The 25,665-nt window shown below is 37.2% G+C and overlaps 1 protein-coding gene across 21 annotated transcripts in view; it reads right to left on the bottom strand.

The window, feature by feature from the left end:
• Nucleotides 1-25,665, bottom strand: part of SGIP1 (SH3GL interacting endocytic adaptor 1) — a 194,073-nt gene that overhangs the window by 101,933 nt on the left and 66,475 nt on the right. For 14 of the 21 annotated variants that reach the window (XM_036026235.1, XM_036026239.1, XM_036026236.1 and 11 more), the window contains exons 2-4: nt 9,353-9,416; nt 3,336-3,360; nt 2,215-2,298 (exon numbers count right to left, since the gene is read on the bottom strand). In XM_036026235.1, coding sequence (XP_035882128.1) covers nt 2,215-2,298; nt 3,336-3,360; nt 9,353-9,416 — 173 coding nt within the window. The remainder of the gene's footprint in view (nt 1-2,214; nt 2,299-3,335; nt 3,361-9,352; nt 9,417-25,665) is intronic. The other 7 variants (XM_036026238.1, XM_028512126.2, XM_028512127.2 and 4 more) reach the window with 1 other exon arrangement.

The following is a 25,665-nucleotide window of genomic DNA, read 5'->3' as shown; positions in this document are numbered from 1 at the left end:
TTACTCAATTTGTATAGTCATGCTTATGTTAGAGCCAAATATTTCTTATAAATAAATATTTTTAAAAATCTGAATAATTTCCTTTGTCTCAAAGGAAACACATACCTTTTATGACTGATCACTCTTTATAAGTATATTCAGACATCAGTATATAGAGTCTACCTAGTTGATTTAAAAATTGGCCCCAGGTTACTAAAAAAATAATTTGGAAATAACTAAAAAAGACTCTTCTTAAGTGGAGTAAATAAATGCTACTCTTTTTTTCAAGTTTCAAATTGGGATTTTACTCACTGTTTCTACATACCCCTTGGAAATTTTAAACTAAAATCTGCTTCCTCAATGAAACTTTTTTCCTCCTTCCCTTGCACACCATGCTTTGTTGTCGTAGGCTGGTTCCTGTGGGCTGGGCTGCTGCAATTGATTGTTTTCATGTAGAAAAAGTTGTTAAAGGATCTGTTTGTTCTTCAAGACACATATAAAGAATCACATGAAGTAGCAAACATAGCACGGAAGAAACAATTCCTAGGCCAAATTGTAGGGCCTACCAATGTTGCAGGTTTCCTTAAACAAAGAGTGGACTTTGGGGCCATAATGAGGCTCTATTCAGCAGGCCAGTGTGGCTAGGTCAGGAGAAGAAGAAAGAAGGAGGAAGATACAGCCCTGGCACTGGGGATTATGTGGATCTAGTCCTTATTCAGCCAGCACTTAATTTACAGGTAGAGAACAGATACCAGGACCCAGTAAGACTGAATAAAAATTGTATTTCTAATCAAAGTATGAAAGGCCTAGCTCTACCACATTTTACCCTAGGTCAAAACCTTCCTGAGGGTCATTAATACATGTTGCACACACAGTTAATAGCTCCAAATCTGGGCCCTATCCTGCATACCTACTCAGGTTGAGCAGAGATAATGTCCCTAATCTATGTGTAGATGAAAATCTAAACTGCTTAGGAAAAAGTTAAAGTGTATCCTGCATGACTACAGTTTGTCTCTGGGTTAAAATGGATTGTAACACCAGCTGTCCCAACTCACAGACACCACGACAGACAGTTCTGCAGAGGACAGGTACCTTGAGCCACGTGGGGAGCAAGGCAAGTCCACCTTCATACATGGAACCCTGCCATGAAACCTCTGTAGATGAGTCTGCAAAAGCATTGTCACTGGAGATGGGCTTCATTGGATTTTGAGAAACTGAAATATGCTAAAGTACATTAAACCTATTGTGTAGCTCTGTGTTGACAGTCATTTATAAGCATTAAGTGGGTACACTACCACCTATAGTTTGTAGAACCACGTCAGTGAAACCATAAATTTCAACTTCAGTTATCCAAAAGACAATCATTTGGAAGCTAAATCAGCCATGTAAAAATAGAGCGGGTCCACAGACACAAGGTTTTAAAGTAATCAATTTGAGTTTGAAATAAAATCAGGTTCAGGCTCTAAGACTGAATACAAACAGCAACTTGGATCCCTATGGCACTGGTATGATAAGGAGTTTTCAAATTTGTGACCACAGTTAGTAGGGAAAACCTGGGGAACAGTTCCAAATAGTAAACCTAGCAGCTGGATAATAATTTCCAATTAGCCATTGAAGCTGCACATCCTGTTTCAGAGAACTAGCATTCATTTGAATGTAGCTTTTTTAAATGGGTTTGTGTTATTTCCTAAGAAATCAAAATTAAATAATTCCCCTTTCCTAATAATCATGACCAGAGATATTTATGGTATTTCCAATTAAGAAACAAAGAGGGTACAAGCACTGATAAATAACTTTATATGACTTGGAATGGTGGTGGTAAAGGAGAACCTAGGAAGCTCCAGTACAAAGCCCTAAGCTAGAGTAGACAAGTCCACACAGCGAGGTTCATCAATGCAGCACGTGCTCACTCCATGCCAGCAATGCATCAGGCCCCTGGGCGCATAATCTACCAGAAATTTAAACTGGTGGTCCCTAGAAGAGCAGAGAACACTGAGGTGGCAATGGGGCCTCACAGACAATGAGGATGGGAAGGGCTTCAGAAAAAGGAAAAAGGACAAGACTCAGGGTGGCAGAGGGAAAGAAGCAAGAAATAGCAATCCAGCCTGGGAGCAGCAGGGAGAGAAAGCAGAGGATGGCTAACAGAGCCTTGTGGAAGTTGGAATGGAGGGGACAAGAGAACCCAGGGAGGGGACCCATACAGAAGCAAAGAGATGACACAGAAGCAGAGAGTACCTGAGACAGAGTTAACGAGAGGGCTCTGAGCCAGAAGCAAGAGGTGAGGAGAAGCTGAGTCTTCTGGGTCTTTTTTTTCCCCTGCTGAATAGAGCCTTGATTATAGTGTTACCCAATGTCTGGTAAATTTCAGTCTATTTTCTTAACATTTCATGACAAGAACTACATGAATGCTACAGGCACCCCAAAGCTAGGAACCTTGAGTCAAGTGTGGGAGAAAACCTGCTATAGCTGCAATTAACACCCCAATGTAGGTAAAATATTATAAAGGGTAATTTTTCAAAAAAATATTTTTAACCACCAGGTTTATTTTAGTTCCCACTCCAGTCCAATGAGCCTAATGTGAGTCCTTTTTTTCAGTAACAGCTGTTCTTTTGAACCTTTTGAATAGGCATCTGATTTAGATTTGGAGGAAGTCATTTTAGAAGTGGGTACAGACTCCCATAAGCACAACTCGGATAAATTCAAGCCAAGGCACCACAGACTTCTTCGAAAATCAAGAAATCTAGGGACCAGCAAGGAGTCAGAGTTACTATTAAATCTAAACCCTCGGTGGACACACTTTCTTCCTTCAGGCTGCAAATTCAGGCATAAGTGGTTTCAAGACCATTTCCTCCTTCAGGCTGTAAATTCAGGCATAAGTGGTTTCAAGACCATTCCCTACTTGTGAATTTAATATAGAAAATGTATCTGCAGCTCAACTATGAAAGGGGAAAAGCTCCTTTCAGTTTTATTGGATCTCAGCTCCATTATGACTTTGCGGCCTCGGTTGGAGAAAAACATTCTCACATAATGAGTTTTTATATCATTAAATTGGAAATGAAATAACAGTTGATGGCAGCAGCCCCCGCAGGAACTGTCTGGTTTTTGACCCACCATATTGATGACTAGTTTGCCTGCCTAGTCTGGGGCAGGGCTTTAGGTGAATGCCGTAAATAAGTTTAATATGATCAAGACTGCATTTATGTTCCATGCAATTACTACAGAAAATTATAACAATAAGAGGTCTGAAAAATCATATAAGCTATTTTTTCCCTAAGAAAAAAATGGGGTTTTAAGAAATTTAACCATAGCTTATATTAAAGTGCAAACCTACTGAAAATGATTGTTTAAATACTTACAATTCCATCTCTATCCGGTGAACCTCTGTAACAAAAAGAAATTTGTAGCTATTAGGAAAATGAATTTTTCTCACTGCACAAAGCATCTTAACAGGAGGAAACACTAAGCACCTCTCTTCCCCTTCCTGCATTCACACCACAGTAAACCTATCTAATGAAACTAAACCAAAACACATCATCTAGTGGTATTTGAGTGTGGGGTGTGTGTATGTGTGTGCAGGAGGGAGATTCTCATTAAAACTTGAAGTCTACAAGGACAAATTGCTGGAGCAGTGTTTTGGTTGCCTTTTAGAGAAGAGCTCATTAGGCATCTGGCCCAGTCTAGATGGCTCCATTTAAAACTACTGCAGGGAATGCAAACCAGTTCGCTCTCTCTCATCTTCTCCCCTGTGAGGGGTCTTGAATTTCCACCCTGAGAAGGAACTTCTATGGTATCATTAAACTTACTTTGAAAATCTATATTTTCTTCCATATTTCTCTATTGACTCTTCCTTTGATTATAGGAAAGTAGGAAATGGAGGGCAATGTTTCTGAAGGGCTCACTCTGATGACCGAAGGGTAATTGGAAGGGTAGCACTGTGGCACTATGCTCCAGGTGCTTAGGAGTAAGGGCTTTAGAATAGGATGAATCTGAGTGTCCAGACTCTGTCTGCCACTTATTAGTTCTGTGACCTTGAACACATTACCTAACCCCTGTAAGCCAGTTTAAATAAAACAATATATATCTACAAAAAATTTATAATAGTTCCTGACACACAGCAAGTTTTCAAAAATGTTGGCTATCGCTGTTTTTTCTTCTGTTATGTCTCTGCCCTAAGAACACAAAACTGTCCATCTGAAGCCACATCAGACTTTGTTGTAATAGAGGAAGGCTGTCATTGTTATTTTGAAAAACTGAATTGGAGGAGCCAGAGGAAGGGAAAAGCAAGACGGTGGACTGTGAAATCTTGAGGAGTGTGGTATGTTTGGAACCTGCTGTAGGAGGTGGGACCAGGTAATGAAATTATTTATTTATTGCTTCATAGGGTGGGCAGAGAGAGGAATGCAGAGAGTTAGTGGGACATTGCTCAGGTTTTGAGATGTGACTCTCCTTCCTCATCAATAACCCCTTCTACATTAGCAGAATATTTTTACTTGGATTACAAAACACTTAGTGGGGGTGCATCATTTTTCATAACCAGTTCTGTGTCCACGGGGATGAAGAGGACAGAAGCAGAGAGGATGCTGATATTGAAAGACCACTGGAATTGACAGAGGGTATTCTGACATTCCCTGGCTATGGGAATTAGTTGGTTTAAACAAATTTCATCTAAAATAGAAGAATAGGAAGAGTCTTAACTGATAAAAGTTATATTTCATTGAACAAATAGTGAGTGCTTATAATGGGCCAGGCACTAGGCTAGGATCTGGGGATAAAAATAATGAAGACATGCTGATCATAGATGAGAGAGGTAAGTAATCCAGTGAGTTGTCAGGGACACAATAGGCTCAGGTTGGTGGGAAAGCACAGAGAAAAGGTACCAATTCACACTCACCAAAACCAACTTTTCTTTTCAGAACTATTGGGTTGGACATAAAGTCTGTTTAGTTTTTTTCGTAAAATAAGACACATGTTTTGCTTTCACCAATAATGTTATTGATTTAGATATTTTCAGTATATCAGCTATCTCCCACATGGTAGAATGTTGATTCCTCTCAATTCATGCCTTGATTTGATCGCTATTAACTTCAACTCATCTACCTGACCATGGGGCATTGTCCAGTGAGAAATCTCCAGCATGAAACTTTGCAAACCATTTTCAATACATTCAGTCAGTCATAGCACCTTCTCCACACACTGCACAAATCTGTTTTGCATTTCAGTTGTATTTTTATCTTTCTTGAAATAATAAAGCATAATATGCTGGATATATTGCATATTTTCTTCCATGTTCAATATTAAAATGGCTACACAAAAATTCACCAAGTTTAATAAGTTTTTTTAAGTGCACGCTTATATGACAGCTTCCACAATACAATCTAACAAAATTGTTTCAAATGAAGTTAAATACAACTAGGTACTACTAGAGTCATCTTACAGAAAAAATCAAATGAACTTTTTGGCCAACCCAATGTATATAGTGAAAACAAACATTTCTTCCTAGAATTTTAGCTTCTGCTAAAGGGATTGAGAAAGAGGTGATTGTAGCAACTTTTGCATAGGATAAATCCAGAGGCACTGAAATTTGTGGGGATATCTTTGCGGGCAGCAAGTAATAAACAGGGAGAAGACAAGTCTCTGGAGATAGGCCTGGCTGTAGTGTTGCCCACTACTGGTCCAGATATCAGGGCATATCTATAGGGTATCTTACATGAGAGGCCGCTTGACTTCTATATTGCCTCTATAAGGATGGCATTTCAAATGTTTAAATCAGAAAAACTATCATTATATATAGCAGCATTGGTGTCTTCTGATCCTTTGTCTTACCTACTGATGAAAATGGGGCTGGTGCCTCCTAGTGTGGTGGCAGTAAGCATGGCAAGTAAGAGTTCTGGCTCTAGTGCTAGACACCTGAGTTCAATCAGCCTATATTTCGTAGCTGCACAATCTTGGGAATATCACTTCATCCCTTTGTGTCTCAGTTTCCTCATCTATAAAATAGCCATGACAATAGCATATACATATACCCCATAGGACAAGTAGAGAATTCAATGAGTTTATAAAAGTAAAGAGCCTGAAGTAGTGTCTAGAAGATAGTAAATACTTATTAAATGTCATGTAGAATAAAATCACTATGTAATATGACCTAGAATGGGGCACAGAGTGATTTTAGCAGCATCAGACACTTGGGCATGCATTCTCAATTCACTTCATAACCGTTTTCCTGAAATTTCATATTTTATTTTTAAATGATTTTTAAAAATTTAATAGCAGACCATTATATTTACTGACTTCTATTTTAAAATTAATCATCGACCATGGGCCCTTTGCCTTTGTTTTAAAAAGTGCCAGTTACCTCCCGCAACTACTGCTTCTTCTCAGTTATCCTACTATTGGCCTTGATGACAATTTTGCCCATTGATTCTTTTCTCTGGGTGATAAAAGCCTAGGCACTTGATTCTGGACTAAAATACTGGTTTCAAGTCTTATTTCTGGGTAGCCATCAGCAAATTACTTAATCTCTTTTGGCATTGATTTCTCACCTCTAAAATTGAGATATGATTTCTAACCTTATTGAATTACTGTGAGGATTAAAAGGAATATCAGTACATACAATTTATCCTGCACAGGGCCTCCCACTTAGCACAGGCTCCTTCCTTTCCTCTCTCTATCAGGCACTGTAATGATTAAATCAGGAAGCTCTGGTTCTAACCCTACTCTGTATCTAAGGAGGTTGGATCAGCTGAAGTTGGGGATGGTGGTACCAAGCAGGTGGCATGGCAACCCTGAGGGAGTTGCAACAGCTCTGAAAACAGTTTGTGTCAACAAAGTTTCAATGATGGCAGATCACTGCCTAAAGCTGAAGGGACAGCAAATTCCCAGAGCATTTTGCCAGCCTTTCTAAAGAATGATATATGACCCAATTAGAGATCAGGGGCTTAGACTAAAGTGTTGGTCCTCTAACTATCATTGCCAGTGGAACCAATTTGATGGCTAATTCTCTATCACATAAGTGTTTTGGGGTGCTCCAATGATAAGTTAAAAAGACATGCTTGGTATTCTACAAGCAAACATTTCATTAGAGTATTTCAGAGAGATATTGGGCATCCACCCAAATCTATGAAGAAAAATTCCTTATTTTCATACCTTTAGAAATGGTAATGGAAGAACAGTGCTTTGGCCACAAGAAAATTAGCTCACCCTGCTCTGAGGAGGCTGTTTGACCTCTTTTCCCTTTTGAGAAAAATTTTTTTTTGTTTTTAATTTTCTTTACACACCAGGGATTATGTGAAGTCAATTATAGACACTGTTTTCAAAGAAAAATAGATTTGGTTTCTGCTAATGTTCTCCTGAGATGCATCTAATGATGTCCCGTACAACCCATGGCACATTGTAGGTGACAGCAGACATTGCTGACAGACTGTACAGGGTCTGGCTCTTCAGGGAAATTGGATTCCATCTAGTGTAAGCCAAGGCCAAGGAAGGAAAAGTGTACTCCCAAGGCTGTGGGAATGTTCGCAATGCTGGAAACAGAGAGGGTCTTCAGACTCCAGTCAAAGGACCATCACCTGTTCTGGGGGTTGTTTAGAGAATGGCAACTTCTTAAGAAACAATAGTAATTATGTTGTCCTTAAAAAAATTCCTAATTCAATTGTTTAGAAAAACAAGACTAGAGTAAATGTGAATTCCATGAAATAATTTTTTACTAAAAGAAAAAAGCAAAAAGAAAATGTAAGAACAGGTGGCTTAGTATTTGATATCCAGATCTGAAAATTGCTTTTATTTCTCCCAATCCTTTATGTTCTCTGGCTTAAAAACCTCCGAGGTGCTGAGGTTGCCCACTGCCTGCAGGAGGAAGCCCAGACACCACAGCCTGGCACTTCCTCTCTGGCTCTGATCTGCTTTCCAGACTTGCCCCCAGTTTTCATTTTTACCTGTAGCTGACATGTAGGCAAAATGCTCTGTTTCGCACTAAATACCAATAGACTTTTCCATCTCTCTGCTTGGGCAGCTGTTGTTCCTTTTCCATGAAATGCCTGTTCTTAACATGAAGGTCAAACTTAAATCTCCTCCCTCCCTGAAACTTCACTGATCATCTATCCAAATGTGAGCTTTCCCACCTTCAAATTCCGATGAACTCCATTTTTAATTGCTTCCAAGGAACTTACCACATATCAATTAGTATTAGTAATATTAAGAGTAGTAGTTGGTGCCATTTACTGAGCATTTTTTAAGTACTAGGTACCATAATAGTAATTTCAAATGTCATCTCATTTTGTTATATGGAAGATATTTCAGTTTGTGTGGTAGATATTTTATCCCATGAATTATAAAATCTTGGAGAACAAGGACACAGTGCGATGTTCAGTATCCTGTGATAAAATTATGCATGGTAAAAATGTAAAGAAAGAAAAGCTAAGGGCAATAAATAAATGTAACTTCTTCATTTTCAGCTGTGCCCAAACAAGTATTGATTTTCCTATTTTCTAACTTTCTTTCATGGATTCCAGCTAAATGGTGGGTGTAATGTCTCATTATTCTGATATACAGCAGACCACACCAGCTCTTCACTTTTACATGGCCACCACCACCTGCAGGTGAGTAGTGGTGTTCTCCTCTCACTGGTCTTGGGCTGGAATTCTGAGTTCCTGGCCATCCTACTTCCCATGTGTGAGTTACCTGCCTGGCTCAAAAATGCACCTGAGGTTTGTGTCAAAGCTAGATACTCTAAAGGAGAACTTGAGACAGTCAAATAAATGCAATAAAATTGTATCATTGGACATTTTCAAGATGGCTTTATCAGTGTCTATGGGCAATCGATGATCTTGGGTGTGATCATTTTAACATGTAAAAGTATCTACAGGGTTGTTTTTTAGTATTGGTTTGCAAATCTTATTTGCAGCCAAATAGCCTATCATTCTTGTAAATTCTGTTGGCTGATTTACAGTTCTGCTTGTACAAAATCTTGGCATCTCAAGTAAAAGCTTTGGAATGTTACCTAGACTAATTTCTGTTTCTGGCTCAGCCTAATCTACCTAAACAGGTGTTTGCTTCTTCATTTCAGTTACTTGGGCAACCCTAGAGATGGAAATGAATACTTTTAGTCCCCACAGAAGTTACAATAACACTTCCTGCCTCCCAGGACTTCTGGAAAGTGTGGTTATCAGGTTATAAAGTAATAACACGATGACAAATTGAACATGTGATGAAAAGTCTTTATCTCTGTAGCGTAAATCTAAGAACTGTTTATGCTGAACAGCTACAGTTTACCCAGAAATAGAATATTACATTTTATCCAAGAGGACTCTGTGTACTATGACAATAGCATTCTTTGTCAAACAGCTTCTCTGAGGAAGCAAACTTTTAAAGTACTTACGTAGAGTCAGTGTCCTTTTCTTTCTTTCGTATTCCAAAGGCCTTCCTTGTACGTTTTTTCAATCCTGTGGGAAAACAACAAAGGGTCAAAGAAATCTATTTTTCTATTTGAATGTTCCTGGCAACATTCATATGAAAATATTTTTAAAAGTTGCAACATGTCCCTTAAAGTTAAATGTTCAAAAGCAGTGAAAGTTTCTTCAGTTGGATGTACATGTATGTGTGAGTATGTGCATATGATTCACTATTGTTTTTTTCAACAGATGTCTGTCAAAGATTCAGCACTGTAAGTGCCTAGCACCATCCGCAACTTAAGAATGTAAAAGAATGAAAGGGAGGTCAAGGCATGGTATAGAAAAGATTGCAAGCTTTTCTTAGAATGTTGTTATTCATTACCCTAATTGGTGCTGCCAAGAAACCAAATTACAAATGTAGAAGAATAGCAATTTCTAGGTTAGTCACATTCTTGAGACTTGAGTAATTCCAAGACACCAGCTATGTAAACCATACCAAGAGAGCTCCACTGACCTGACACATCTTGGTATCCCATATTTCCATCTCATCTTATCCTATTTCAGTTCTATGGCTAGACTGAATTACTAGCCATTCTTTGAATTACCCCAACATCTGTACCCCAGCATCCCTTTTCCTTATCTTTGATTGAAATGCTTTTCCTATTTTCTTGCTATTTAGAATTTTAATTCACCCTTGAAGGCCTAGCCAAATGTTACCTCCTCAGAGAGGATGTCTCAGTCCTCATGGTGTAAGAAATTGACTATTCTGTGCTTTTCCAAAATGTTGCTCTTATGTGTATTGTAATAGGTCAAACTGTTCCACTTAATATTTCCTGTATCAGTTTCCCTGATAGGTTGTCAGCCTTCTTATGACAGAGGTCAAGGTTCCTACATTTGTATGTCCCCTACACCTAATACAAATAGCATATAGTACTTATTGATTTAAAATATCTTCCAGGAAGTATCATTCAGGCAGTATTGGGGTATGAAGACGCCTTTCTTCCATCCAGGAAAAACAGGCCCAGTCTCGATTTTGCCTTTTCTTATCCTGTCAAGGCTTTGTTTGAGATTCCTATTTCCAGTGCATTCCACTTACTTCTGTGACTTATGTCTTTTATGTTAATGAGTATTATTCAAACATGCTAAATGCCTATATATTCAAAACCTTAGTTGTTTTTTTTTCTGGTCATTTGGAAAGTCTTCTTGACAAATTGGAGTGGAAAAGTCACGGAGTTTCAGGATTTGTTTGGCGCTATCAGGTGGAACAAAGGGGAAAACACTGACAGAATGAGTGATTTGATGACACCTTCTTTCAAAACATGTGAGTCAGCCTGAACTGCTCAGATTATCTGAGTCATTCATTATTTGGCTTTCAGGGTACCACTCAACTATAATCTCCAAAATGCCTCTGTTCTGTCTGATTTTGTACTTTCATAGTCATTTTATATAAAACATTTAGGTTTTTAAAATGTCAATGTTTGTTTTAAAAAACCTCCCACATAAAAACTATTTTTCATTTCTCTCCACAGGAGTTTTCAGAAAAATAAAGTTATTGACATTTGAAAAGCTACTCACCCACAGTATTTAGAAACACCTTCCCTCCCACCATTTTTAACTTTGATTGTTAAAAACTTTCTTTCCTCTCATTTCTAATTGCCTTATCTCCTTACAGGGACAAAAATATCAGTTACAATCATCATTTTTTCCTTTAATTTTCCTTGGGTTTTGAGTCTCTTAATTGATTTCTCCATTCTTCCAATTTAACTTTGGCTTCACAATGAATGCCATATTCACCAATCATTACTGATTTTTATGGGGCCATAAAACAAATGCTATTATTGTCATATGTTTCCCAATCACTTTACTTTCTATAACTTTATTACGATTAAGAAATAGCATGCCCTACCAAACAGAAAAACACACAGAAAATACACACAGATTCCATTAAGTCTTATATTAAATTAGTAACAGAGCAGGCAATAGTAGTTTTCCATAGACTGTACTGTTTTTGACCACCAATTTGGACAAAAGCCAATAGCAACTAGGTCATGAATGTCATGAGTTGTCCATTTTCCAGTGAAAAGTGTACTGGATTGGGATCTAGGAGACATAGAATCCATTCCCAGGATCATTTCTAACTGTGGAGCTGAATACAAGTTACATCCATTTTGCAGTTTGAGGTCTCATTCTATAACAAATAAGCCAGTAAAAAAGATCAAAGAATTTACACACGTTCACAAAATGCATGCTAATCCATAGCTTTACTTTCATTAAAAGTCATGTTTCCCATGCACAGAATACAGCTATATGTGAAATGTATACAGGAATTCACCAAAGATGTGACATTCCAGAAAATAAAACTAATCCAATTGTTGAATAAAAAAAATCATTGAAAACTTTCCCCCTTAAAAAGTGGAAAAGATTTGGGAAGTTTAGGAAAGCAGGAAAGAAAGCCATGGAAGACAAAAGCAAACAAAGTATAAAATGTAAAAGTCATTCCTATCTCAGCAGCTCTTTGAGAAAATGAAGGAACAATCATACCAACTGTGTTCAAGTGAATAGGAGGTGTGTGCATGTCTTTCAAGAGTTTATTTTAAAAATTCAAAGAAATTTGAAAAAAAAGCAATGACAGTCAAAGACCTTACAGGAATCACATATTTCAGACACTATATATGATAACCTGATAAGCTTAAAAAAACACACTTTATCACATGATTCTTCATTCATGACTCTAGAACTCCATGAAAAATTTAAAGTCATTTTCTACAGTGTAATTTTTCCTGGACCGGGTCATGAATCTCTTGTCAACTATTTTTACCAAACGTGGGAGGGAAAAATAGTGTTTTTGAGAATTGAAGTGACTTTTCCCTTGCCAATATCAAAACAGAGAGCTCAAAAAGGAAAAAAGTATTATTGTTTTGATGATCTGGGACTAGAAGGACTCTTTCCCAAGCTGTTGAACTGAGAATATCTTCCTCGTGCATCCAGAACTGCCATCTTAGACATTGGATTTAGACAAACAGATGTTATATTTCTGCAAGAGCATTTAGGTTCTGTTTATTATATATATAATCAAACCAATGAAGGTATGCCCAAACATTTAGTTTACTTTTTTTTCTAAATACAATGCCTCTTAAAAGCAAATCATTCTCCATCAACTGATGGATGAATAAACAAATGTCAAATACCCACACCATAGAATATCATTCAGCCATAAAAAGGAATACAAAATTGATATATACTATGACATGAATGAAGTTTGAAAACATTATGCTAAGTGAAAGAAGCCAGGTATAAAAAGGCACAATTAATATGATTTTATTTATATAAAATATCCAAAGCAGAATATTTCATTGATACAGAAAGCATATTAGAGTTTGCCAGGGGCAGGGTGGAGGGGACACAGAGAGTGGATGTTTAACAGGTAGGTACAAAGGTGATAAAAAAAATTATGGAACTAGGTAGTAGTGATGTTTGCACAACATTGAAAATGTACTAAATACCACAAAATTGCACACTTTAAAATGGCCAAAATAGGAAATTTTCTGTTATGCGTATTTTACCACACATGTGAAAAAAGACACAGACTAGTTCAAGCCAGATGCTTCTGTGATAGGAGAGGGGAAAGATGAAAGGGAGTGGGGAAGGAAAAAAAGAAACAGAATCTGTGGACACGTAGAAGGGAACAGAATGCTCCTTGGGATCAAATCCCAATTTGACCTTCTGTTGGTTGTCATTTGCAGCAAAAGTAATAGGGAATCTATGAGATATTGTGTTACTTTCTATATTAGATTCATGTCCTCACAGGTCATGAGCTTTGTAGGGACAGGGCTTAGTTTCTTTCTCTGTAATTGCTAGGAACATGGAGAAGTCAGCACTTGGTCACTGAGTGCCTCATATGTGCCAGGCATTATGCTGAGCACTTTATACAAATTAATTCTTTCAGTAAGCCTGGAAGGTATTACTGACCCACTATTTTGTGGATTAACAAACAGACTCAAAATGCTTAAATTCCTCTTCCAATGTCACTAAACAAACAAGTGATAAGACCAAGATTTTGAGTCAGGTTTGTTTGGCTCCAAGCTAAGCAACTTCTTTTGGGGTGTTCATGATGATTCTCACAGTACCCCGGATAACGCCTGGTACACCGAGGATAGAACATCAGCGTTTATTTAACAATTTTTTAAAAAGCCACTGAAAGTTTGTATAATAATTAAAACAAAAAAAGAATGAATTTTCCTGATGTTTGCAATCTATATTCCATTGATGTTGAGGTTTTGATATTCATTTTTGTATATAGAATTAGTAAGGAAGGAGAAGGAGCCCCAAACTGCACAGGATAGACCTATTTGAATGCACAGGCATTAGGCCAGGGACCCTGGGTGAGGGCTGTGCTATGATCCCACCATGTTTTGAGGTGAAGAATGTACACAATGACACATTGAAAAGCTTGATTTAGCCCAAAACACATATTACAAATAAAAATGAGTAGATATAAATTTATTAAGTACACTTATACTGTTTTAAAAATCATGTCAGGAACTCCCTTATCTTAGCCCAACACAACCTTATAAGATGGGAGCTACTATTGTACTGAGTATGTACCTACCGTGGGGCATAAGGAGTAACTGGTGCCAGATCACACAGGTGGTAACCAGGTGACCACTTCTCTAAGTCCCTCTGCCTGACTCCAGAGTCCATGCCCTTCATGTCTTTGGAATATCTTTCTGTTTCTCACCATAATTCATTTTGACCTCTTATTAAAAACAAACATACATGCAAAAAAAAAAAAAACCTTTGATTTTTTTAAAATTGGGAGACATTTTTAGAAAAATTGGGCTGCATGTATCTCAAACACAAAGACTATATTTTGCATATTTAAATCTTTAAATGCTACCCAACAAACATAAGAAGACTCAAACATGTTTGCTAAAAGAATTATTTCTATAATAAATATAAATGTTTTGTTTGAATCTTCATCAGCTTGGAGGGTTACTCAAAGGCAAATCACATATAATGGAATTACTTACTTTCTACAAGAACCCAGGCCAAACATTTGGTCTCAGTAATAAAAAACAGGCAAATTTAATTGTCCTGGACATAATGTGCATACTGACAGTAATTCTTGATGGGCAATATCTATTCACTATTATGTTCAATGTATTTGTCAGAAAAGATCATGATGCTTTGTATATCAGCTCTTCCTCTAAGTTTTAAATATAGGTACTATAATTTAATTGAGATTTATTGTCACAGAATCTTACAGAAAGACTTAAGACCAGTTAGGATGAAGGCCAGTCCCTCCCATAATTTTTTAATGATATTTACAATTTTTAAATTACTGCCTAAGATATGGAAGATACTGAGTTAAGGTGAGTACCAGGAAATATAAAAAGTTGAGTTCAGTGTCTAGCTATACTTGGAACATGGTAGTCACTCAACAAATGCTTCCTGGTTGCTCTACATATTTGCAATTCTAACCAAACTGTTTCAAGTTGGTGGGTGTGTACTCTTTGGTCTGAATGCTTTATCTTCACTTTTATGTGACTTAAAAATAATCCAGGGGATCTTCACACTTAGCAAGAACAAAGTCTCTTTACAAGATGCTACCCCAACATTCTGAGCTAAGCCTATTGGGAGAAACGTGCATCTTAGTGACACACTCCATCACTACCGAATTGCACAGCAGCCTTATGCTGAGAACACTTTGACATTTACATTTGATATATGGAAGTTCATGTTAATCCACTGTAATGGAAATTGCTAGAAGGCAATTATGACCTTTAAGGGCTAAAAACAGTAATGGCTCTTCTAAGAAAGAAATATTTAATCTTTTGGTAACATGGAAGAAAATGTTAAAGATGGTCATAGAACAGGTTTGTCACAAAAAGGACTTAGTGTTTGCTATGCCAATGTTCATGTAATGAAGGAGCTGGGTGGAATTAGGAAGAATTTTAAGCAGACAAAAAATTTCTATTAAGCTTTAAGTACAGGAATAGGATCCATGGGAAGCAGATGTAGTTATAAAGAAAGAAGGAGCTCTGAGCTCTGTAGGGCAGGACTGCTTCAAATCTCATCTTCACCATCTCCTGGGGCTAGTTACTCAACATCTCTGAACCACAGTTTTTTCAGGTATGTATCATAAAAGGTTTTGTAAAGTTCAAATCACAGCTAAATAACATGTGAAATATATTGCACATCACTTTATACAGATTTCTTTTGCTTTTCTTGTAGTTTTGATTTATAAAGCAACTAGAAATCAGTTATTTTAACTAAGTACATAAGAGTAACTAAATGCCTGGTATTAGCACTTACAGCATCTCCATAGCTCTGTTCTTTTAGAAACAAAAAATACAACATTGAAATTAGAAAATAATCACAGTTCCAAAATCTCAAGCTTTTCTTGGTTACTGCTATAATAATAACAAAACCAAACTTGATCTCAAGAAATGTAATTTACTAACTTTTATCATTAAAGATAAATGGGGATTAAAAGACTCACAGTAAGAAATGAAACTACATCCTGTAGCAGGAAAATACAGCATTGATTAAGCCTTTACTATGTGCAAGTCTATTACAAACTTTAATCAGCTGGTCTTCCCAGCATGATTTGAAAGTAAATCTATTCTATTGTACTTGGGTTACTTCTATTATACTTGAGTTAGTATACAGAATTTAGAGCTTCCAGCTCCCACCTGGTGGAACGACATATCACCTTGCTTGGAGAGCAACACGTCAAACACCAGTGAAATTAATTGGACCTGTTAATGAGAACACTGTTCTGTAAAGCGGTGTTCTCATATCCTGTCTTTCCCTCTGTCATTCTCTCTCCACATTGATGGATTCTCTTCTCTCCTTTCATCTCGAGACCCTCCTGAGCCTGACAGTGACATACACACAGAACCAAAGTTAATGATCCAGCTCAGATGAAATCTGGTTTCCAAACATAAACACGAATATTGAACGGAATCTTAATTCTCTAAATCTCATTTTCAAGATATTCCATTTTCAACATGAAAATAAATCTAAAAGAAAGCAAACTGGAGCAGAAATGCTTTTTGTATGCCCTTGCCTTTTTATATATCATCCAGAAAGAAGCAAGTCCTTTGGTAAAATCTCTAAATCATCACTACATGTACCTGTCAGTGCTGTCGGTTAAATTCTTCAAAGTGGATTAAACAAGAAAGCTGGAATGTGTCCTACATAGAATTGTTTTGGTTTAATTCTAATCTATTACATGGGAGCAGAGCGGGAGACAGGGGAAAGGAGATTTAATTGGCATGGCTGACCTAGCACACCACAGGTTATCAGCCAATTTTATCTAGTAGGAATCATGAAATATCCTTTCAAAAGGAAATGGAAATGGTTAAAGTTAAAAACATATACACATGGAGCTATATTTTTTAAAAAATCAGTTATCAGATAAACATACATAAAATAAAGGTTTTAAAGGGTAACTAAATAAATAATTTAGCTCTAAGTTCTTTTGAGAAGCCTTAAAGGTCTCTGGGATGCATGTGGATTGACCCTGTTTGCAAAATTTATAGTAATGATAATGATCATCCATCTATTTATTTACCTTTCTTCCATCTATCTACCTCTCCATCCGGCTACCCATCCATCTATCCTTTGACCGTAAATTCCAATAGGTAACAAAGTTCATTGTCATGAAATTATTCCTGTTAGATAATACAAATCTATCAAGTTGCAATGAAAATCTGCTCTTCTTTAGTCTATTCTCTTTAGAGGTAGAAAATAACAACTCAGCTCTCTTGGAAAAAAACCATTGGTAGGCTTGCAGGTTTACTAAGCCATCCCTTCAATCATCTTCTTAGGCTACATGGTCATATTATTATTCTTGTTCTTTGCATATCTTATATTTCAAACATTTAAATTCATGTTTCTTACTCTACTATTGATTCTATGACTCTAAGTCCTCATATTTTTCTAGCACGCTCAGATGTCAATTTTCCCTGTCACGGGTCAGTGTGCTGTTCATCAACCTCCCAGTATTGGTCAGGGATATAATTCAAGCCTTTCATTCAGTATATAGAGTAAGCAAATTTCTGAGTATTTGGGGTCACTATTAGAAGATACGATATCTAATATTGCCCTTGAATTATGTGAGATCAAAGAGCAGTTATAAAACCCCTGAAACACCTCCCTTCAAATAGGCAGCTGTCACACACTTAAGCTCCTCCTTATCTACTCATTAATGCACATGCATAATTGTGCGGTGTTTTAGATAAACAATGACGTGAGATAAGAATGTTAGGGGCCAGATTGTACAAATTCTTGAAGGTCAAGTTAAGGACTTTAGATCTTAACTGCACTGGGAGGTCACTGAAAATAATGGAACAGGAAAGGAACACCATCTAAATACTTTCTTCCCCCATCAGCAATATTTATTACCTAGTACCAGAAAGCTCCAATAGGAATTAATTTTTGTAACGATTACTATGATGTGCTCCATAAATAAGTTGCCTTTTCTAGATCATCAAAAGACAACATAATATTGAATATTGTTTTAGTGTTATAAGTATGCTGTAGTAATTATTTGAAAACCATTATTTGAGTTAGGTTCTATATACAAAGTCTAACTAAAGTATTTAATTTACTAAAACAGCTGAATATCAGAGTCTCTCTTACCACTTAAGAGTTTAGCATTTGTGATAGTATATAAATACAACAATTTTGACAGTCCTAATTGAGATTCAAACTAAAAGCCTTCTGTTTAAACCCCTATGAGTCCTGAACTCAAACTCCCCATAGAATTCTGTTATGTTTATGGTCAGCCCCCAAATCATATTCTAGATATACTACTAACGAGCTGCATGATGTTGAAAAAAATCATTTGACCTCTCAAGAATTCAGCTTTCTACCATAAAATCTCTGCTTCACATGATGATAAATAAAATGCTATCCAAGCAAAAAGTGGTATTATTTGTATAATTATCGTCATTTTAATAGAGAGTTGAAAACAGTAAAGCATAGCAGTATATATCATATAAAAGTAAAGATCCAATCCAGTGCAAATAATAAAGTTTCTCTCTTCCCTGGTTAATATGAAAAAGGAAAAAAAATCAATTTTCCTTTGCAAACCAACTAAGATTATATTTTCTAATATCTTCTGTTGGATAATATTAACTTTAAGATTCTATGAAATCTTGCTTAATTTTCAACACTCTACAAAAACAACAACAATTGGTCACCTGAGGAATGGGTAATCTAAAACTGAACTTCCTTTCAAGCCAGCTCCTTTCCCAAGGGTTCCACCTACAAGTAAAGTAGTGCCATTATCCCCCAAGATGCTCTATCCAAGAACCTAAAAAGTACCTTTGACTCCTCTTTTTCCTTTTTTTCCACAGTGTTGTTCATGCTGTTTCTTATAGATAGCCAATCTATTCACCCAGGCTACTTTCACCTCAGGAAACTGCTGACTTCAAGACATGGCCTCTAAAATTGCCATGGAGGAGGAATAAAAGCATGTGGAAGTTACCCTCAATACTTTACCACCTCACCCGGGAAGAGACAGAGTTTTGCTCATATACCATTGACTTATATGCCATATGGCCTCACCTAGTTTTAACAGATGCTGGAAAAGGAAGTCCCTGGCTGTGAAGCCACTTCCTAGCAATAGCTCTGCACCATGGAAAGGGAACTTGGCTCTTTGGAAATCAACTAGCTGTATCTTCCAATGCCTACAGAGAAGCCATATCTCTCATTATCCTTTATCTGTAGCCAGGCACTCTAATCCCCCATAATTAACTTGCTGCCACTTTCTGCCTGTGTTACTGTGGATAAATTTGTATCTCCCTCAGCCTCAGTATTCTCTTCCATTAAGTGGGTCTTATTTCATAGGACTGCCATGAAAACTAAAGAAATCATGCATATATGTGCTTAGCAAAATCAAAGGCTTGTGATAATCAATATTTTCTAGAAATTGAATTGGAATATAAAATGGATCCCAGGAAAAATTCTTAAAATTGTTTGTCCAGGGCTAAAACCTCACTTTTTGTGTTTTTAAAATCTAATATGTATTACATTTTATATATATGTATATGTTAAAACTATAACTTTCTTCTCAGAAAATTAAATTCTGTGGAATAAGGTAAGCCAGCCTTAAGATAGCATTTACTCAATGCCTGCCATGGATTTTTCATGCATTAGCTCATTAAAAATCACAGCACCGCAGTGTGATGTGGGTAGAATCTTTCCACTTTACAGATGAGGAAGGGGCTTCTCAGAGACTGTCCAGAGTTTGCCAACAAAGAATGGATAGTGAGTAACGGGTCAGGGGTCATATTTGCATTTGTTGGAACCCAGGGCCTGTGCTCCTGACCCATACACACACATTTGCTGGGTGGCTGAGGGGAGTGTGGGTGGTGCACACAGCGCACTGACCATGCACTTGCTCAAATCCCTCAGAGCTCTCCAGTTGGTTCTCCTCCTAGTTCATTCCCTGGTCTCCTCTCCCAGCATTCCTGGGAGTACCTTTCCTACACAGTCTACTCCATTCTCTTGCTAGCATTATTATAGGAAAAAGAAGTTTAATTTCGGGAAAATAGAAAGCAATATCAATAACTAAGTCAGTAGTTGATATGTAGGAATGAAGTATTTTCTATGCCACCAAGTCCTAACCTGTTGAGTAGGTTTTACCTCTGGAGAAACTAAAGAGATTGACCAAGCATCTTTGTGACAGGCTGTCTCCTAGTAGAGGGGGTACGTCCCTCTAGGCCTTCTAGGACTCCCATATGATAGAATAGGTTCAGCCACATAATCAGAAGGCAAGGGAATAAGACATTGTTTCTATCTCTGAATACTAGTTTTAATTTTATCAATGGTGACAGCATTCATCTTCCTCACTTCAAATACTCTCAGCCATCAACTGCTAGCAAAACCCACCCTACCACTATGGTGTACCCTGTGCCTCTCAGCTATACCCAATGGTAGGTCTTGCTTGAAACAGCTCACTGTATCCTATCTGCTTAAGAGTGCTCTCCAGTATTGAGCAGGTTTTCTGTGTAAGTTGTACAGATTCAAGGCTGGTAGGCAACCTGGCCACTGTGTGTGATAACACTCCAAGACTTGGTCCCTTTTTCTAAAGGAGCTTATCATTTGAGATAACAAAAGAGTATTTTTATTTAGGAAATATGAGAGAGTGATGGGGAAAGTTAGAAGACTATTATAAACTTAAGCATGTTTCATGTACAAGGGAAAACTTGGAATGTCTGAATTCTGTTGAGAAACTAATGCAGTAAAAACCCCATTAGAAGATAGTACAGGTCATAGAAAAAAACACGTGGCTCCAATCCTGTTTTCGTCAGGGTGTATGTTTTAGAATTCCAGGAAAAACACACTCATGAAAATTCTCTCTCTAGATGTAACAAATAAGGTCTTTTACATGTAGGAGTGGCTCTTCTTTTTGGTCAGAGACTCCACTGGAAATCTAATAAAAGCTATGGATCTTTTCCCCATAAAATATTGACAGTCACATTATCTACCAGAGTGTGAGTACGATTCCTGTGACTTTACAGGCTAGCCATATATCATGGATTAAGTTAAGTCCCTTCCTCTGTAGAAACACGTTTTTTTTTAAAAAAATTTTATGCTGTGTAACCATAATGTATAATACATGATTTTGGCAGAGATGACTCAGCTATTCCTAGCATTATGGTGACTCTTCATCAGAAATTAAATAAATTCCTTAACACCTCATAAGGAATCAGAGCCTCAGTCAGGCTTAGAATTCAGTGTCTGTCCCTGGACCCACGATGATGGATGCTCTGAATTAGTCAATCAGCCAAGTCCTCTGCCATGTTCTTGCTCAAGGAGCCTCCCTATTTTTCTTCTGGATGGTTTAGTCATCCCTCTGCTTCTATTACAAACAGCCAGTGTTCGTGCTGGAACTGCAGCTTTCAGAATGGAGTCGAAGAAGGAAAAAAAGCCTAGTTACTTCAGAGCAGAAATAGAAACTAAAGAGCTTGGTCACTAACAATGAAAATGAAAGAAAAAATAAAAGTAATTCCTACATGTGTGCTAATTACAATGTTAGGCCTTCTCATGTACTTGCCATCATTTACACCATAAATCATCCTGCTGAGTACCTATCATCCACTTATTTTTTACATTTGGGTAGCCAGAGGCTCTAAGAGATTCTGTAACTTGTGTAAGGCTCCATGGTTAATACATTGCATTAATATTTAAATATTTTTGTGTCTGATTCTGAGTCTAGCATTTTCCTACTATATAATGCTTTTAATATACTTATTAAAAATATGAGCTCTAACTCCATGCTTCTAGTATCTTGCAATTATCTATGTCTGAGAGACCTCAAAGTTTTCTTAGCTAAAAATATATGCATGGAGGAAAAAGGTGACCTATACTTCCTAGAATACTCAGAAGAATTCCAACACTAAAGTCACATGGTTTTGGCTGAGTGACAAGGCAATTGAAACCTTACGTGGAGCCCTAGGCTTCCATCCAAGAGCATTCAGACTCAAACATTAGTTCCCCTTACCCACAGGAAATAGGTTTCAATCCCCTTTCCTAGTGGATGCCTGAAACTGTGGAAAGTATGAATCCTATTATTATATTATCTAATATATATTATCTTATTATGCAGTATATATTTTACTATTTTTTTCCCTGTACATACATACCTATGATAAAGTTCAGTTTATAAATTAGGCACAGTAAGAGATTAACAATTATAATTAATAATAAAATGGTACAATTTTAGCAATATACTGTAATAAAAGTCATGCAAACGTGGTCTCTCTCTCTCTACAATAACTGATCTGATAACCCAGACAGCTACTAAGTGACTAGTGGGCACGCAGAGGTAGGATATACAGTGTGGGTACACTGGACAAAGGAGAGAGGGAGCGGGACAGCGTGAGATTTCGTCATGCTACTTAGAATGGTGCAAAATGTAAAACTTATGAATTGTTTACTTCTGGAATTTTCCATTTAATATTTTTGGACCACAGTTGTCTGGGAGTTACTTGAAACCTTGGAGAATGAAACTGAAGATAAGGGGGGACTACTGTACTGCCTTTTCTCTCAAGACATGGCTAATGGAACCACAAGGACAATCAGTGGTTCTAGGCAGTCATGATGAAACTTTATATCCTCTTTCCATTCACCCTCAGACACCAAATTAGCCTTCACCTGTATTTCCTTCCAGATCAAAAGTAAATGCCTTTATGAACTGTCATGGCTGAAATATCGGCTTGTTTTAGGCTGGAAATGGGTCAAGAGTCATTGTTTTGCTACATATTTAAGAGCTTTGGGACACACCAGGTAACACAATAGTTCTGTAACAATCTAGACTGACTGGCTTCCCCCACATTTCACTGAGACATAGTCAGGCATAAGGACCATGGCACCAGGTTCTTTAAATTCTTTAAAGTATCTCCTAAAAAAGTATCCAGGTTGAAAACAAAGCCACATTAAAATTCATTAGGGTGCTGTCTTTGAGGTGTTACATCTCTTCAGCCTTCTTTGACAGCTTCCCATTTCTACACCTCCTTTCATTTCTCTGCCTCTTAGGCAAGGTAGCTGAGAGGAGGGGAGCAGCCAGTCTGGGGACTGTGTTAAGAAAGCCCTGCCCATGGGGCTCCACATGGGGAAGGACTGCCATAGAGCAACTGTGTAATCAGATAGGAAACCCTTTAATGTCTGCCCTGAAGATGTCTTCCAAGGTCATGCTCAAAAATGACTCTGGTCCTCTCCCTTGGTAAATGCCTACTGTAACCCACATGAAAACTTGGCAAATGCGTATGCTGAATTTTATTCTATATATTGGACTATGGAGATAAATATGATAGAGCTTCTGCCTTTGAGGAGCACTACTTAGTTAGGAAGAGAGATTTATAAATGTAAATTTAAAATATAGCATGATGTTAGCATATGGTTCTATGCAGTAGTTAGTCTATGAGAGCAGAGAGAAAAGGCACCCACCCCAACCCAGGATCACAGAGAAAAGTCCCATCTGACATGTACAATGCAAGCCCAAAAGATGAGTAAGAGTTAGTCTGGTGGGAACAGAAATGTGGGCTGAGCACTCTAGACTGAGGAAACCACACAAACATAGGCACAGAAGGATGAAATAGATGACATGTATGGACAACTAAATGTAATTTACTATTTGTCACTAAAACCAAGTAAGAAGGAAACAGTGACAGGAGATGGGGCTGCATTGGCAAGGATCAGGTCATGGGGGTCCTTTATGCCAGAACAAGTGACTATAACTTCATTTTTTAGGTTACTGGAAAGCAAAAGTAGGCTTTTAGCAAAGCATTTATATGCGTGTTTAGATTTGTATGCAGCAGGGAAGATGGGCTGCGAAGTGAAGACAAGAAGCAGGGAGACTAGTTTAGAGACCATTCAACAATCTGGTAGAGAGATAGGACGAGGGCCTGAAACTGGGCGGTGTCAGGGGGGATGGAGACAAAAAAAGTGGATTAAGGATTTATTTAGGAGACAAATTTAGGAAAAAATTAGGGGCTGATTGGATATTGGACTGAGAGATGGGAAGAACTCAAGATGATTTGTAGGTAGAAATAAGAGGCAAAAGGTTGACCAGGGAAGACTCAAATGTCCTGGATTATACAACCAGCTAACTGTGGCTGATTGAATGCAATTATTCACACTTAGTTACATGGTGGTGATCATTTATAAAGTAGATATTCATCACAATCACATATTTTGAGCTTCCCCACTGGCCTATGGCCAAGGGGACATTATTTTGTCACAGATGAGGAAATGGGCTCAGAAAATTAAATGGACTTGGTCAAGATCATATAACACAGCAGTGGTAGAGTCTCTGGTTTACACAAGAAATCAAAAATTGTCTTTAAGTTTTCCTATACAAAATTATTAATATTTGACCATTTTGGCTATGCTGATAACTTCATATGGTTTACCCTAACACTATGCTATGTTCTTCAATGGGTGAATTTCATTGTCAGAGACCTCAGTGCAGAAATGGAGGCTTTCTCTTCATTCGTTGTTTCAGAATCTTTCTGTTTCTGTAGCCTAGTAATTTTCTTGCACAGACCATTCTGCTACATTGTGAGAGGAAAGTCAGAACTGTGGGAATAAATCCAAAGAAGAAGCATTATAGTCCTAGTAACTTCTTTGATCTGTAGAAAAGTGCTTTTTTCTAGCACTTGCCCTTCTTATACATCTCATCATATTTAGCCTTCCTTAGAGGCAGCTTTCCAAAGACAGATTCTAGCTGTCTCACTAGGTTCTCATGAAGGTCACATAAGATAATGCATGTGAAGAGGATTTATCAAGTGTTGCCCAACACGTAGTACTGTGTTGTTATTCTTGTCAGTAATGGAATAAAAGGGAGGACAAAAAACTTGAGTCAATATCCTTCCAACTCCTTCCTGATTCATTAGCACATTCCAACATTCAAGCAACCAGGTGTTGATTACATCTAGTTATACAAAATTTTAAAAATACTCTATAGCCACTTTTCTTATTAAGATATTGGAGACAGCTGGAAAATAATTACTTAGATATAAGGCAATCAGAGATAATGATTTTAACCAACCCGAGTATTGCTTTCTTTTTCTATTTAATTTTTCCTTCCTTTCTAGATCCCACCTTAAATATTCTGTCTAAAGAGATTAGGTCTCCCTACCCTGAACATTTATATTGAATTTTTAATAAAAAGCCTTAGTGTGCTTCACAGCTCTAGTACAGTGTGGTCTGTGATTGATTCTTCTTTTTCATGCATACCTTTATACTTCAGATGCTCTATCAGAAGCCATACAAGTGAATACTCTAATTCCAGCCCTTTAGTTTCAGTTTTTAAAATCTCCTCATTACATCTACACCATTGCAAAAGCACTAATTGGTCATTTTTAAGATGGAAATCTAACTATTGTAGGCCACTCTGTATTGTCTCTGAATTCACTCACCCAGAAAGTATGGAATTTAATATATAAATCCTATAAAAGATGTGATTTATATATATAAGTCCTATTATATTCCTTTATTAGGAAATGAAAATTTTTACTTGTGAAGCAACATGAAAAAACTGAAGGCTTTTTCACAAATAGCTTGGAAAACCTTTAATACCTTCTCCTCAAAGACTGAACACTGTATCCCCCACCTCATTTTCCAAGACAAATCACTGCCAAACAACATTAGCTTAATATTTATCATGTATTTTAGGACTGATTCAGTTAGGGTTCACCTACAATTAAAATATAAGGTAAATTTTCTCATATCTTTCTTCTACCATACATTTGTAAAAGGGAAAAAAACAAATACACAGAGA

Source organism: Phyllostomus discolor, chromosome 5 (genome assembly GCF_004126475.2).
Source record: "Phyllostomus discolor isolate MPI-MPIP mPhyDis1 chromosome 5, mPhyDis1.pri.v3, whole genome shotgun sequence".
Classification (NCBI taxonomy): Eukaryota; Metazoa; Chordata; class Mammalia; order Chiroptera; family Phyllostomidae; genus Phyllostomus; species Phyllostomus discolor.
The sequence above is the reverse complement of the archived record's forward strand: the minus strand, read 5'-3'. Positions and strand labels throughout refer to the sequence as shown.